The 16833-nt window shown below is 42.6% G+C and overlaps 1 protein-coding gene across 2 annotated transcripts in view; it reads left to right on the top strand.

Annotated features, from left to right (window-relative positions):
- The window catches only part of Exoc6 (exocyst complex component 6), a 143522-nt gene that overhangs the window by 11020 nt on the left and 115669 nt on the right, over positions 1–16833 (top strand). Inside the window, exons 1-5 of one of the 2 annotated variants that reach the window (XM_052186615.1) lie at positions 3015–3120; positions 12586–12757; positions 13788–13835; positions 13996–14086; positions 15898–15943. In XM_052186615.1, coding sequence (XP_052042575.1) covers positions 12626–12757; positions 13788–13835; positions 13996–14086; positions 15898–15943 — 317 coding nt within the window. In that variant the 5' untranslated portion in view covers positions 3015–3120; positions 12586–12625. Of the gene's footprint in view, positions 1–3014; positions 3121–12585; positions 12758–13787; positions 13836–13995; positions 14087–15897; positions 15944–16833 lie in introns of those variants that run through there. The other variant, XM_052186626.1, reaches the window with a different exon arrangement.

The raw sequence follows: 16833 nt of genomic DNA, 5'->3' as shown, positions 1-16833 counted from the left end.
TGGATCTTCCCACTTCAGAGATCTCGATCTTCCCACTTCAAATGATTTAATTAAGAAAAAAATCCCTTACAGGTGTGCCTAGCCATTTGGGTTTCTGTTAATTCTGGATACATAGTCAAGTTGACAACCAAGAACGACACTTGGGGTGTAGTGGGAGGTACTTGGGCCACTGGGGACATTCCCTAGAAGGGTGCTGTGGGACCCACCTCTTCCTCTCTTGCTTTCTGGATGATGAGGAGAGCAGGTTTGCTCTGCCATGTTTTCCACCACAAGCCCATGTTTGCCACAAGCCCAAGGCAGTGACCTCTTATACTGAGCCAAACCCTTCTTTAGAGTTAATTATTTCAGGTATATATTTATAGTGACAAGTAAATAACAGAGCCACACACACCTAGACAGACACAGACAGACATACACACACAGACACACACAGACACACACCCATACACACTCTCACACACCTCTACAAACACTGGTGATGCTTGGGTGCTTCCCCCCATCTCAGTCCTCAGTGCTGGAGATTTAACTCAGGGCCTTGTGTAAAGTAGGCAAACTGTCGCTGAGCTGCATCCTCAGGCCTGGGTGCCAACGGTTTGACTGTTTCATCATTTGCAGTTAAATTGTTAAGTTTCCCCCATTAATTGTCTGGCTTTATAAAGTTACCTTTGTGGTCCTGTGATAAAATATGAACCAAAGCAACTTAAGAAAAAAGAAAGGCTTTATTTTAGCGTATGGTTCCAGAGAGGTAGAGTCCTCTTGGTAGGGAAAGCATGTTTGGCTGTAAGAGCAGGAAGCTGGGTGATCACACTTTACCCACACACAGGAAGCCAAGTATATAGACTGTATACTTACTATATACACACAAGGCTATAACCCCAAGCCCAACCCAGTGATATACTTCCTTCAGCAAGGCTGCACCTCCTAAAGATTCCATAGCCTCCCTAACATTAGCACCGCCAATGAATGGTGATCAAAGGTTGAAATGCAGGAGCGGTGGAGGCTATTTCTCATTTAAACTACCATAGGCCTTGGAGACAGTGTGCATGTGTGTTTGTTTGTTTGCTTTCTGGTGCCTTAGCACAGTATTGGAGAACAACGAATGGGAGGAAAAATTGGTTTTGCCTCCTGGTTTAAGGGACTTCAGGTCATTACGGTTTCTTAGGGGATACAAGGTAGAGCCTCTCGGTCCATTGCAGTAGGAATGTGTAAAAGCTCCTCCCAACCTGCAGGGCCGGAAGTGAGGTGCAGGCCAGAGATCATCTTCAGAGAGCCACTGCTGTGACCTACTAGGTCCCACGTGAATTAAAAATCATATTTATTTATTATCATTGTTTCTGTGGGAGGTGTCCGTGTACTACAGCATGAGTGGAGGTCAGAGGACAACTGTGTGTGGTCGCCGCTCCCTCTGACCTTCACATGGGCTCCAGGGATGGAACGCAGCTGGGCAGGCTTGTGTAGCAAGTGCCTTAGCCACTGAACCACCTCACCAGCCCTAGGCTCCTCCCCTAAGAAGTTCCATCAGCTGGGGAATCTGTGTACAAAACGTCGGCCTGTGGGAGACATTTCAACCTGTAGTTAATAATTATGCAGTTAGAAAAGTGTTTTAGCTTTTTCTTCCCATTTCTTAAATCTTAGATTTAACCCTCCCCCTTTTCTGACTTAATATTCTAATGCACAAGTTGAACACAGTACAGGTTGAGTGTTTCTAACCTGAAAAATCTGATCTCCAAAACGCCTCCCAGCCTGGGACTTTTTGAGACCAACGTAATGCCACAAGGGGGAGATGCCACACTGTGGTTTGTTTTACTTGCAGTTCTAGAAATAGTGCCGGGTTACAGTTCTGCTCTGTGCAGGTGTAAAGAAACCTAATGCATCTCATGCCCCCTTCTCTAAGACGAGTTGTCATACGTATGTGCATGTTTCTCAAAATCTGAAGGAAGACGATATCAGACCCCTTTGGTCCTGAGCACTTTGGTTGGAGCTGAGCTGCCTTGTGTGCTGTGCTGAATTGAGAGTCAGCATCTGTCTGTTCTCTAACTGCCAGGGAAGCTCCTAGTGGCGCCCCCTGCAGGACAGCTCTTGCCCTGGGGCTAGGGAAGTTTTTAACAAAGGCTGCTGAATTGTGCCCTGTGTTTTTTCTGCACCTTTGGGTGCTTGCTTGCTTGCTTCACCAGTGGTTAAATTGGCACTGGATTTCCTGTTAACTGAAACATCCCCTCCATTGCAGAACAGCTGCCTAGTGGTGGTGATGGTTCTTAATGTGCTGTGGGATTTGGTGTGCTGTGCTGTGGGCTTTTAAGGATGTTGTGTCTTGGTAAGGTGAGTTCAGTATGTTTGCTTCCTTGGGACAGTCTTTGAGTCAGTGCAGTGTCTGTTTCATGAAGCCAGACTGAATATCTCCTTCAGTCTCTGTGCTTTGCATAACCATTAATTAACTAAGCCTGCTGCCTGCAGGGTAGGAGACCTTGAGACATCAGCCCAGAGGAGTCTTTTCATTCTGTTTCTTCTGCAGTAATCACTCTGTTTGAGGCTTTCTGTCTCTAGATGGTCAAGATGTGGTCTTTTATTAAATTATCTGTCTAATCAAGCTAGAGTTAAATATAATTGTATGACTTAATAATTTGTTCAGTTTAAGTAATTCTTTCATTAGTTCTAGTTTTGGGTAATTACAGGGTCAGTCACTGGCACTCGCTCGGACTAGTGGCTTGTCTGTTGTTGATTTATACGTGTGCATTTGTGCGTGTTTGTGTATATGTGTTCGTGTGGAGGCCAGAGACCAGCGTTGATTGTCATTCTACAGGCACAGCCACCTTTTTCCTGGGTCAGGGTCTCTCACTAGTCTAGAACTTGCCAATTAGGGTGACCTGGGTGGTCAGCTAGCCCCAGGGATGTGCCTGTCTCTGCCTCTTCCCCCTGCTACTGCAAGTGTGCGCCACTGTGCTGGCTTTTAAAACGGAAGGTTCTAAGGATCACACTCAGGTCGCGATGAAGCCGTCCCTTGGCCTTGTTCTGCTGAACTTTTAAAGCCCGCCTTTTGGCGTGGTGGCGGATGACCTCCTGCCCTCCTCTCTGCTCTCCTGACTGAGGAGTCCTTCCTCTCTTCACTTTCTGGCCTTTCAGGTTTGGACCCTTTGCTTAATTGATATAATCATTTAATTGGTAAGTTTTCCTCCAGCAAGTTTGGTTTACGGCTGCTTTCTCCTTGACTGTAGTTCATATATTCTGAGCTCTCCTTTTTACTGTTTCAGAGACATTTTGCTGTTTCAATTTTGTGTTTTTCCTGTTGGCACAACAGCTCTAAACAGCAGGTTTTAAAGAGGTTCCACTCTTTGTTCTTATGGTCTTTCTGGTCTTTTTGCTGTTTCGATGAGAAGCCAACTCATTTCTTCTTAACTGTAAACAAATGTTGCTGTGAGGGACTTGGCAGAGTGTTACAGGTCAACTCTAGAGCTGTTTGGCAAAATGGGTGTTAGGTCTGCCCTGTACCACCTGGGGCTTTTGTTAAATTTTCTAAACTGTTCTAGGGAAGCAGTCTCCATCCACAAGCATTAATCTATTTATTGCTCGAGGTTTTTACATTTAAAATGATGTTAGCAACTGTTTATTCTAGAGGACAAATAAAGTGGCCGGAGTTGGGTGCTGCCCTTTCTCTCGCCCTTTGCATTTTACCAAGCAGTCCAAAAGTAAACAGGAAGAGACAGCTCTGTGGTCAGGGATGTGACAACAGGAAGGAGGAAGTCTATTGCCAAGTCTGTGCTGGCTGATTACACCTCAGCTCGCCCACAGGATGTCCATTAGTAAGCGTGCCGTGCTATTGCCCAGTGCTGGAGAGGGCGCTAATGCCAGTCACTGGAGTGTCAGCGCTGGGTACAGGAAGCAATGTTAACTAATGTTAACCAATGTTTCCTGTTCGTGGGGATCGGGTACTGTTAGTGAGAGCAAATTACAGGAACTTCACGCAGAGGAACACAAGGCAAATAAATTCAACGTCAGAAATTTAAGAAAATATCCCTTCATTTTTTGGACTTTGCTTCTTAAGGGAGCTCAGGCAAGCCAGATAAGTCTTATAATGTGTTTCCTGTTCTGGTGGTGCAGATGGGCAAAACCAGAGGCCGGGTCCCAGCACTTCTTACCTTAAAGTGGGCTGGGGTGTGTTAGCTCTGTTACAGAAGAAGAAGTTTTGAATATTTCAAATTTCAAATGAATGTGAGGAATCGGGTAGCCATTATCTTATAAAGCATTAGAACTATTTTATTAGATGTATGTGTGTTTCGTCTGCTTGTATGTTTGTGCACCACGTGCGTGCGCGATGCCACAAGATTCAGAAGAGGGCCTGGCCCCGGAGTTAAGCATGGTGTTTAGCCATCGTGTGGGTGCTGGGAGCTCCGTAAGAGCAACAAGGGCTCTTCACCCCTGAGCTTTGTCACCAGCCTCCTTATAAAGCATTTCAAGAGCACGTGTAGCAAACTAGATAAACTGTTTCCTGGGCAAACATACAAAGAATGCATGTGTTTTGTAAACTAGAAATATTTTCCAGGATTAACAAAAGAAGTCGGCTCTTGTGTTTCTATAGCCCCTCCTACAGAGTTCTATAGAAACTCTCCTTTACAGTCAGAGAATACCTCATTGGTTTGAATACCCAGCCAGTTTCAGGATACCTTAATCTTTATTTGTATTATTGTTGTTATAATAATTTTTAGCAGGACAATATTATAGATGGTTTGGGAGGAAAGCTTGCAAAATCAGCATTGCAGTCCTGGGGCTGGTTGGGACTGTTTTCCCATAATCTTCCCATGTTAATTTGGCTTTAGAGACATCTCTAGATTATCATGTGGTACTTCCCAGAAGTTTTTAATGCACAGATGACTGATGAGATGGCTCAGCTGGTGAAAGGGCTTGCGGCTAAGCCTGTTGTCCTGAGTTCAGTCCCTGGGATCCACACAGTGGAAGGAGAACCAGCTCCCTCCAGCTGTTGTCTGGCCTCTCACAGGTGCATCATGCGCATGCACACACACATATATCCCAGTGAATACATAAAGATGGAGTAGATTAAGCAGTTCATACCTCTGTTAGAAAGCTTTGGTTGTTTTACTAATCCATGACTTTCGCATCATCCACACACAGCATGAGTAAATTACAAAGTATTTGTAGGTATTCAATGCTGATCTAGAAAATGAAGCACAGTTTGATATTCAGTTCATTTAATTAAAGTCAGTGCTGATTTTTATCAGCCTTTAGTATATATAATACACATACTTTTTATACATTTATTTTAAAGCCAAATAGTGACCTTAATGTAACATTTAATAAAATTGTTTTCATATGTGTTTTCTCAGTACTATATGGTAGGTAACTGTCAGGTTGTGTGTAATAGGTAAGAGTGCCTCCTGTGCTATGCTGGCTGCTCTGACAGAAGCTTGAGTTTGGAGAATTGTGTTTATAGTTCTGTTTCACCACGTAAATGCTTATTTTAAAGTAATAAGCAACAAGATAAAAATAGCTTTAAAAAGAAAAATCTACGGGCAGTGGTGGCACACGCCTTTAATCCCAGCACTTGGGAGGCAGAGGCAGGCAGATTTCTGAGTTTGAGGCCAGCATGGTCTACAGGGTGAGTTCCGGGACAGCCAGGGCTACACAGAGAAACCCTGTCTGGAAGAAAAAAAAAGAAAGAAAAAAAAAAAGAAAAAGAAAAATCTAGCCAGGCATGTCTTGAATCTTAGCACTTGGGAGGCAGGGGCAGGTAGATCTATATGAATTGGAGTAAGCCTTGTCCAGGACAGCCAGAATTACATACAGAAACTATATGTCAGCAAAACAAACAAACAAACAAACAAAAAACAAAAGAGAAATCTTAATTTTATTTGGCTTTTATACTTCTCAGAGGTCAATTAGACTGTTGGATTGATGTACTTTGATCCAGCTGTGAGATTGCTGGTTCACCTGGTGGTGAAGAGCGCCCTCTGGTGACTAACTCTTTTTATTAAGATTTTATTTACACTTTGTATCATCACCCTTCTGAATTGAATATAAACATGGAAGATCTCACCATTTCTCAAGTAACTGAGAAGATAAAAGTATGCTAAGCAAAATTGATGTGCTCTATGAATGTAAAAGATAGTATATACAGTGTGTGGAAGGCTTGGCAAAGTTTCATGTAATTGGAGAGTTGTCTAGTGTAAAATGCTGAAGAAGCTGTCTTGAGCTGAAACTGGAAAGAAATGTAAGCTATCTTGAGGCATATGTAGGTAAAGCATCTTTGGAATGGAATGTTCCCCCCTGAAATAATTAGTTTCTTAAGCAAATGTTTTGTTAATTTAAGTTAGATGGGTCTGATATTTGTTTAGAAGGAAATAATTCCAGATCATGTGATTTAAAAAAACAAACCAAAAAAACCAAAACTAAATAAAGAGCCCTTCTCCCACATGGCCTCTTCTTCACTATTTTTTTTTTTTGAGATAGGATTTCTCTGTGTAGCAGTGACTTCCCTGGAACTCACTCTGTAGACCAGGCTGGCCTCGAACTCAGGAATTCTTCACTATTTTTAAATGAAGCGTTATCTCATTGGTTTTTTACATAGTTGCTCCTGAAAGCCCAGAGCCTTAAGAACATTGGAAAAGACTTGTGGTTTTCAGGCCCATCTCTAGCTGCAGCTCCAGGGTCTTGGGGATTCTGAACTGCTTCTGGAGAGGCAGAGCCACTGGAAGACTGAATTATTCTCAACTCATAATAGCCAAGAATGAAAACTTATGGTATCAATAAGAGTGGTATTCAGAATCTGAGAATTAAATTCAAACCTGAGATTACTTAAAGAGAAATGATAAGTAATTTCATGAATATGAAATATTAAGTGTAGGGCTGTAGAGATGGCTCAGCGGTTTAAGAGCACTGACTGCTCTTCCGAAGGTCCTGAGTTCAATTCCCAGCAACTACATGGTGGCTTAAAACCATCCGTTGTGGGATCTGAGGCGTGTGTCTGAAGACAGCTACAGTGTACCTTACGTATAATAAATAAATAAATCTTTTTAAAATAAAGAAATATTAAGTGTATATTAGAAATATACTAAGAATGGTAAGCTGGGAAGGAAGCTCGACTTGGCATCTGAAGAACTAACTGGCCGGAACGTAGCAAGCCGCCTCAGCTGGGAGGATGAAGGCGAGAGACCTGTCTTCACTGCTCGATGAGAACCGAGGATCTGGCTCGAGTGCCCTTGAGGCTGAGACTTGAAGAGGTAGCAAAGGGAGTCACGGGCCTCAAGTGGCTCCTACAGCCTTGTCAGAGAAGAGTTTGCGAAATTTCTTCTCAAAGGGGTTCTAGAGAGACTTGACACCACAAGCTGAAAGCGGGCCCGCCGGTGCCCATGGTCCCTGAGAGTGCTCCTTTGGGTTTCCAGCATCTGCGAGTCCTTTCCTTGCTAAGCTCCTCTTTTTCCTTTCTTGAAAGCAATTAAAGTTTAATAAAAGTGCATTTTTTTTGTGGTGGCCATCATAGTGTCTTTCGGCATAATGACACTGCAGACCTAGGCCCGGGCCAGCAATTTCCTGACTGTGCATCTCATGTATCAAAGTAGAGAATGAAGTATTCTGGGATACAAGAAAAAATGCTTATTTGTACTTGGAAAAAAAAAACTATAGTTATTTCAGTAAAAATAGGTAATATGTGGACTCTAGGATTAAATGCTTTGAGATTATATTTCCTTTTTGAAAGACGATTTTATTTATTTTATGTTTGTAAGTACACTGTCACTGTCTTCAGACACTCCAGAAGAGGGCATCAGATCCCATTACAGATGGTTGTGAGCCACCATGTGGTTGCTGGGAATTGAACTCAGAACCTCTGGAAGAGCAGCCAGTACTCATAACTGCTGAACCATCTCTCCAGCCCCTATTATATTTCTTTTTACAAAAAGTTTAAATGATGTTTTAAGAAAAAAATTATGTTTTGGGAGACAGTACATTTTATTTTCTTCCTAGATATTGTGTGATGGACTTATTCTTTATAGTGAAGACACAGTGAAAGAAAAAATATTGAAAATACTACAAGAATTTGTGCTTTATGATTAAAAATTATTATTACCAGAAATGAGTTCTTTTTTACATTTCTGGTGAATTAACTTTTTTAAAATCACCTTTTCTTTACCAAAATAAAACTGTAAAGTATTTCTAAGTAACTTCAGTTACAAAATGGAGCACCTATCAGAACACAGAAGCGTGTCAGCTTATCAGATTACAGTTGGTAATAAAAGCATTAATTTTCACTTCACCCTTTTATAGCATTTAGATGGTAATTTTTCTTATTTTCAACCACTAGGTGGAGTCCTATACAAATAATTCAAAAAGGCATCGATGAAAGCTAATTCTCTTGTTTAAATCCCCAAAGCCCCATAATGCTAGACAACTAAATATTACAGAGCATCTTATAGCTCGACGCTTGGCGTTGGCGTGTGAGATACAGACGGGGTGGATTCTGACTGTGCTTACAAAGTTAAGCTATGTGTAAGAGACTGCTTTTGTGCACTCCTAGTTGCTAAACTTAAAATATGGGAATAAAATCTTTAGCGTAGTAAATCATGTTTACTTTCAAATCACAAGGAGTTTTTAAAATTTTGAGTTTTGCACCTGTGTTACTGCTGTGTAACATAGAACCTTGCTAGAAGATCTAATTGTGTCAAGCACTTGAAAGGGTGACCTCGCTGTCTGTGTGTGGGGCACTGAGGTGCCACCTCAGTGGGCTGGAGCTTAGGAGCACTGGCTGCTCCCCCAGGGACCTTGCTTTGGTCCCTAGCATGGCTTCTCATAACTGTAACTTCAGTCCCAGGGAATCTGACTCGCTCTTCTGGACACCAGGGATTCTGCACTCACATGGTACACAAACATACAAGCAAGCTAAACATGGATACACATACAGTTATAATAAATGGTTAAATGTTTTCGAAAAGAAGATACCTGCTGCCTTTAGAAAAGGCATCCTGTTAGTGAATGTGGAATCCACTGGCATTTATTAGCATGCTCAGGTTTTATCTTGCGGGGTCTGTCATATTTATGAATGTGTGTGTGTTTATAGGAACTTGGTTAAACTTCTCTGTAGATATTAACAATCCTGGGAAACAGCTTTTTAAAAATGGTTTAATTCGAGCCCAGCATGATGGTGATCACCGTTACTCTCGGCAGAGATGGACCTCCGTAAAGGCCAGCCTGGTCTACAAAGAGAGTTCCCGGACAGTTGAGGCTGTTAACATTGAGAGAAACTCTATCTCGAAAAACAGACAAACAAGCAAAAACAAACAAGCAAAGTTTAATTAAAGCTGTATGTAAGTAAAATTTCTAGAATAGTATATCTTACACTGATATATGAAGCCAATATGGTAACCAACTTTGGGTTAAAAAGTGAATAATATGTCGGCTCCTTTTTCCTGCCCTCACACATCACAGGTTCAAAGAATAATCCTACACAAGTAGGGGACTGGAGAGATGGCTCAGTGGTTAAGAGCACGACTGCTCTTCCAAAGGTCCTGAGTTCAAATCCCAGCAACCACATGGTGGCTCACAACCATCTGTAATGAGATCTGATGCCCTCTTCTGGAGTGTCTGAAGACAGCGTCAGTGTACTTATAATAAAGAAATAAATCTTAAAAATAAATACACGAGTAGTTCAGGGACAGACAGTCAAGTGGGTTTTTCCGAGACGCGCAGTGTGTGTGTGGGGGAACCTCCTCCATGTCTCCTGCTCCTCATTTTGTGCGGTTTGTAACTTCATGCCGCCTAACAATTAGCCACGCCCCAGTTCCCACTGCCTATCCCTGCCCACTGGCTGATTGCCCATGATGGGTGCTGCGGTGCGCGTCGAGGATCCCCTACTGGGCAATCTCAGTCGCTGGTCTTCAAAGGCGAGCTGCCAAGGTTACCTTCAAAGGTTAGGAGGCAGCCCTGAGCGCGGCTTCCCGTCCCTCTCCATGGTGCTGAGCACCACGGCTGACCGGAGGGAGTCAGATAAAAATTATACCGGGCCCGGTAGATTTGGGGTTAAGTCTTGGCTGTGGGTTTTTTTTTTTTTTTTTAAATGTGACTTCAGACTCATGTGTTAATCTTCTTCAAGTGCGTGTCAAGCCTGGGCTGCTAGCAGAGTCTGTGCTGTAGAGGGGCAGTGAATGAGGTCATGCGTGAGAAGCACTGAACTGACTGCACTCGGACGGCATCTGTATTGCCACCGTACTAAGACAGATGCACAGTCCTGACTCCACTCCGCACCACGCCTGCCCAGCGTTTTACAAGGGTTCCTGGGACCCACACCCCAGTCCTTGTGGGGTGCTCTTACTACTGAGCCACCTCCTCAGCCCCCCGGAATCTGGATTGTGAGGGCTACTAGACTGAATATGTGTCACAGCATTGGGCTCAAATGCATCTCTCCTAGCCCATGGACCTTGAAACAAAATGGGTGGCAACCCATTTCAATTTGCTTGTCCCTAAGGGGTTTCTTAGGATATAAGATTTTCAGTTTAACCCCGAGCAGCAAACAGGGCTTTGCAAGGCTATTGCTAGAGAAAAAAATATTTGTAAGATCTTATAGTTTAATATTCCCATTATTCTTTGTGTGGCTACTGTGACGATACTGGAAGGGGGAGGCCAGGTAAAGTCACACCAGTTAGGAAGCAGTTGGTGATGATTTGACGCAAGACACGTCACTGACAGAGATGCTGGTGATGTCAGTAGAGCTGCTACATTAGAGGTGGCCAACTTAAAAAAAACATTTATTTATATAGGTGTAAGTATGTATGTACACATGCGGTGTGTGCACATGTGTGTATGTGTTCCGTGGTATAGTTGTGGATGTCAGAGAACAGTTCATGGGAATAGTTTCTATCCTTCTGCCATTGGGGTTCTGGGGTTCTAACTCAAGTTGTCAAGTTTGGCAGCAGGCAGACCTGCTGAGGTCTCACCAGCCCATCTAGTATGTTGTCAGTTACATATGTGCTCGGCTGCCTGTGTCACTGTCTGGGCTGTAGATTGGATATGCTTGTGGTTAATTATTTGTGGTTAGAAGAGGGAGAAACGTAGTGAGGGACACTTTCAGGGTGTTTGCCCGAGAAGCTAGACACGTGGACTTTACTAAGATGAGGAGGAGGATGGGAAAAGCAGGCTTGGGGGAACAGGGCAGGAATTCACTTTTGAGTAAACTGAAGATAAATGCTCATCAGGCCTTCATGTGGAGAGATTTGACTGAAGTTTGAGGCGAGGTTAGTGGTGGAATTTTAAATTTGGAAGATGTCTGTGTGTTTGTAGAAGCAAGCATATGTGTGTGAAAAAGAAGCTACCAAGACCAGACTCTCATTCTAAGGAAGCATTAAAGAGCTCAGGTTCTTAATTACCAACCCATATTGTCTCTACTGCTGGTAGCACTCAGAGCAGAGGCCTGAAGCAATACTCAGGCTTTGGTGTGTTTGGAGAAACAAAATATATAGCATATACAAACGTTTAAATTACAATACAAAATAGTATATGATTACATCCAGATTAACTATCAAGGACCACAGCTTTATCTGCCCGACAGAGGAAAAAATTACCTCACACAGGAATGATTGATGAAGACCTGGTGGCAAAAACCAGAACTCGTACTGAACCTCCTTTAAACAGGAGGGAGCGGCTGGGGGACGCAGCCGGCTCTGTCAGAGGTGCTGTGCTCACAGTCTGCGGTCTGCGTGGTCCTCGTGGTCCTCGCTGTAGTTAGCAGCGGGGAAGGCACACTGGGCAGAGAGCGAGCAGCTTCCATTTGTTTCCCTTAGTGGTATTGTGTGGGCAGTCTTTGCCCTGTTGTCATTAGTGATATCCCCTCCAGCCTTGCTGCTCCGAGCTTTTCAGGGTACAGTCCTGTGACTGGGACTCACCGCCTGTGTGGACCGGCTCACTGGCCTGTCGCTGCCCTTGGTTAGTGTTCATTCCCAGAGCCAAGGGCAAGTTCACTGCATAGTCAAGGGGCGCGCCGCCCTTTCTGTGGAGTTAGCGTGAGCTGCGCTTTCGGACCTAGCTTGCAGATGTGCCGTTGCTGCAATCTGATCTTGGACTTGAGGATGTAAACTTTGGAACAGACAGCCAAGATGCATATTCCAGTCACCAATCTTGAATTGTGAGATTCATTTCAAATGAATATGTATTTGGAAAGCAAGGGTAATAACAACATCCACCTTATAGACTTATTGGGAAGATGAAAGAGTTCATTATGTAGCTTTTAGAACATTCTGACACATAGTAAATGCTATAAAAGCCAGGAGATTCTTCCTATATTTCTTACTCGCAATATTGATTCAGTTTTGAGCCTTCATATGTTGGAGACTGGTATTTGACCCACATATCCCAAGCCTCAGGTCTTTATTCCCGGATACATAGGGATATGTTTAAAGAGCTTTTGAGTCTTTGAATATTAGCATACTCAAAAAGAAATGAAATATTTTCCCTTAAAATTATTTCTGTGGAAGTAACAACTGTCCAATTCATTTATTCAGAGATTAAATCTGTAGTTGTTGCAGAGATTGAGCTTAATAGGAAAACCTTTTGCTGTCTGAGAAGTTCATTTTAGTTTTCTTATACATACAGATCTGTATATGATGATCAGCCAAATGCACACAAGAAGTTTATGGAAAAGCTAGATGCTTGTATCCGCAATCATGACAAGGAAATTGAAAAAATGTGTAACTTCCACCACCAGGGCTTTGTGGACGCAATCACGGAACTCCTCAAAGTAAGGGCAGGTGCGGAAAAGCTGAAGGTAGGAATACGTTCGACTGCTTCTCGCCTCTATTCTCATTAAATTATATAATACTATAGTGTATGGACCATTGGGTGCACTTTCAGAAAGGAGATAGACAGTGAAGGGTCTATTTGCAGTTTCAGGGTTTTCAAACGACAATAATACAATGGTGTTAAAAGCTGTCCTCTAATGTGAAAATTTATTATAAATCATTTTCAATATAATTCAATTTATATTGAAAAGTTATTAAAGTCCCTCTCCACATTTTGCCACATCAGAGGCATTATTTATTAAACTATGTCTGGATTTGCAGTCAGAATATAAAATAATTATATGAATTGTCTTGTCTTTTCATTTAAAGTGCTTATCAGACAGAATGCAAAGATTGTGATTAGAGAGACCATCATGTGAAGGATATTCAGATAACAAGAGACCAGAGACGGCGTCATGAGGTCACTGAGCACCTCTGTTCTGCAGCTAATGAGGTTTTTAATAAATGAGAATGTGCTTCTTCATACGATGACCTAATGAGCCATTCACTATGTGGGAAAATCCACGCTGAACTTCTGCTGCAGCTGCGGCCTGAGCATGTTGCTGTGGATTGGGAGTTCTGTGTTTGATGTCCATCAGCCTCCCAGGGCTTGCATTCAGAAAGTATGAATGTTTAATTACCGTAAAATGCAATCGCCATTTCCTGTGACCGTGCATGGCACATAGACCTCATTGAAGTTGTCACAGAGGGACCAGTGGTCAATTGGGTCAGTGATTTGAATTGTTTGACAGACTCAGAAAAGCAAGTAAAGTTCAAAAATCCAGAGTAAATTTGAGAAGTTTGCCACAGAATCTGTTAAAAAGAACTGTCATAACCAATTGAAGTTAACAAAAGCTCCTTTCAATCAGAAGTCCAAGTTCAAGCTGTAGAGTTAATTTGAATTTGCGCTACTTTGTTCTGAGTTCCTCATGAAGCATGATCTGATTACAAGGGTGAGCAGTCCCGGCAGGGTGGCTTTGTCCGTGTCTGCCTAACTGAGGTGAAATTATTTTTAAGGTGCAGGTTACTGATACCAACCGAAGGTTTCAAGATGCCGGAAAAGAGGTAAGAAAGTGATGGATGGATGGATGGATGGATGGATGGATGGATGGGTGGATGGATGGATGGGTGAGGAGGGAAGGAAGGAGGGAGGGAGAGAGGGAGAGAACACAGTACATGGATGTCATTTAACTGTTCAAAATTGTCAACATTTTCATTTTCTAAGGTGATAGCACAGACAGAAGATATAATTCGGTGTAGAATTCAGCAGAGAAATATTACAACTGTCGTAGAGAAATTACAGTTATGTCTCCCAGGTGAGTCAGCCTTGGGTATCATATGATGTTTACTGTGGTAAAATTATATTTTGCTAATGCCATGTAGTTGTCTTTACTCTGGGAATTACACATTCACCGTGGCGGCTTCCCAACCAGGCCTGCACTTGTCTTCATGTTTGCTCTGGACTCTGTATTTCCAGGAGTTTTAGAAAGTAAATGTTCCCAGGTTGCCTCTGTTTCCTAAACATCTCCCTCTCCTCTCTGCATAGCTGGCCAACTGGGTCATTCCCACTACGACCCGACCTCCTGTTTGTCTGTCTGTATTTTCTTCTGCATACTTCCCCTCAGGGAGAGTGTCTTTACATTACACTTTTTTCTGGCCTTTATCTATTTGCTAATTTTCTACCTCTGGTTTTTGTATTGTTTTCTGTTTGCCACTTAACGGGTTGATTTTGCCTTGTTCACAATCTCACTTTGCTGATGAGACAAGAACACATCAAAAATGCTAGGCAGGCCTTCTCCCTTTTTGCCTTTTCTCCTGTATTTTGGAAAGACTTAGTTTTTGGTCTGGCTCAGATATTACTGGGATATCACATGCATTCTGAAGAGCTAGCCAGTAGTTTCTTTACCCGACTGAATGTTTTAAGTTGGATGTTTCCTGTTCAAACAAAACAGAGCAGGTGCATGCTGTTTCTTTTTCTTCGTATTGTCAGCAAAATGTCAGTGCCTGGTCTAATGTACTTTCTCTTTAGGAAGAAACCTAACCCAACATATGCAGGGAAGTAGAGTACCTTGTATATTGTGTATGTGATATAAATTTAGCTTAGAATATAAATGACATTGTCAACATTGTCGGTAGTTTGTATTGGATGAGATAAATGTATTGTTGTTTTCTCACTAAAGAGAATAGCTCTTCTTATAATTCATAGAAGCCTGCTCAGTTGAGTACATGGTGGACCAGGGATTTACATATTAACCTTGAATAAGTAAAATGCCAGTTTTCCAAAGGTTTCAGGGTTGAGGAACACTTTGAATGGGGTTTAACAGTCCCTCTGCCACCATTAAAGACATTGGATGAGTCACAGAGACAGTTCCTTTGTTGAAGGCTTTGTCATTGTCACTTTATAGAATAAGTCCAAGGGTGGGTGCTGGTAGAATGACAGAGAGCTGGATTAACACATACCGTAGTGGGCCATGTAACAGACAGACATTTGCACAGCATCTCCGAGCGCATGTGAGTGCTTTCCACTGCCACACCCTTCCCCTTCCCCAACCTGCCCTTTTGATGAGCAACACGAACATTTTCCAATGTGCCAGGCGTTGGAGAAGGTACCAGAGTTATACATCTCAAAGTTTATTGTTTTACTGAATAATTATATTTCTGGGGAGTTTGTAGAAGGGTCACAATAAATAAAGATTCTTTGCTGGATCCGTTTCCACTGTTATAATTCACCCCACTGTTAACATTTGACAGTTTTCTTTCTTTGTAGATTCTTTGTAAATTTCCTCATGGAGTTAGTTGTATTACTGCTGTGCTATTTACGTTGAGTCACATGAATCCCACTGTCTCCTAGTTTTCTTTCTCTAATTTCACTTCTGAAAAGAGATGTTAGTATTTTCTGAATAGACTAATTCTTACTAGGTTCCTGTCTCATTGCAGGTGTCAGTGTATACAAATGAATGTTAATGTATCTGATGTTCAATATGTGAAAATTAAATGATTTTTATTAATTTAACACATAACTGTTTTTGAAACCGTTAAGTATATACCCAGTAGTATAGAGAAGACTAATGAATGTGTTATGTCGAACATACTTTTCTTTAAAGCTAAAATGTTGTTTTTAATGCAGTGTTGGAGATGTACAGTAAGCTGAAGGAACAGATGAGCATGAAAAGGTGAGTCCGCTTCTCTGCCCTATTAAACTTTATTGGTAAGCACAGGCCAGCTCTCATGGGGCCGGTTCGCACGGGGCCCGGCTCGCACAGGGCCGGGCTCTCAGAGGCCGGGCTCTCAGAGGCCGGTTCGCACCGGGTTGGCTTGCACGGGGTTGGCTCGCACGGGGCCGGCTCTCACGGGCCAGCTTGCACCGGGCCGGCTCTCACGGGCCCGGCTCTCACGGGCCAGCTCGCACGGGGCCGGCTCTCACGGGGCCTGGCTGGCACGGGGGTCAGCTGACACGGATGGTGGGGATTACAGCCAGTCTGAGTTGTGCTTTCCTCCTTACCTCTAACCCTTTCGTGCAGTGTGCTTACCATTACCACACAGGAAAGCAGCAGTAGGCACACTTAATTACACATATCAAAGTTTATCGTTTTACTGAATAATTATTTTTCTTGTAAAAGGGTCGCAATAAATAAAGAGTCTTTGCCGCATCCGTTTCCAAGTAATATGAAGTGTATGAAGGATACATAGGCAATCCAAAAGGAGTGGACAGTGATCATTTGGTGAAGGGGAGATGACTACCAAATCTGTTTTTAAAATTAGCAATTGACAAAAAAGCCAGGGGGATCCCTGAGTCTGAAGCCAACCTGGTCTACACAGAGTGAGTTCCGTGACAGCCAGGGCTACCCAGCAAAACCCTGTCTTGAAACACACCCCTTGGAAAAAAATTGCAATTAATGAGTAGTAATTAGTAAATACTTTGAGTCATGTTTTCTAATAACTTTTCACCTAGTAGTTTGAGAACTTAATTCTCATTGAAGTTATGAAATAGTGACTTTAAAAAATGTTTCTATTCCATTCCTACTATGACTGGCTGTTTTAGTATGGAGAAGGGGTTTCAGTT

This window comes from Apodemus sylvaticus, chromosome 1 (assembly GCF_947179515.1).
Source record: "Apodemus sylvaticus chromosome 1, mApoSyl1.1, whole genome shotgun sequence".
Taxonomy (NCBI): domain Eukaryota; kingdom Metazoa; phylum Chordata; class Mammalia; order Rodentia; family Muridae; genus Apodemus; species Apodemus sylvaticus.
The sequence above is the reverse complement of the archived record's forward strand: the minus strand, read 5'-3'. Positions and strand labels throughout refer to the sequence as shown.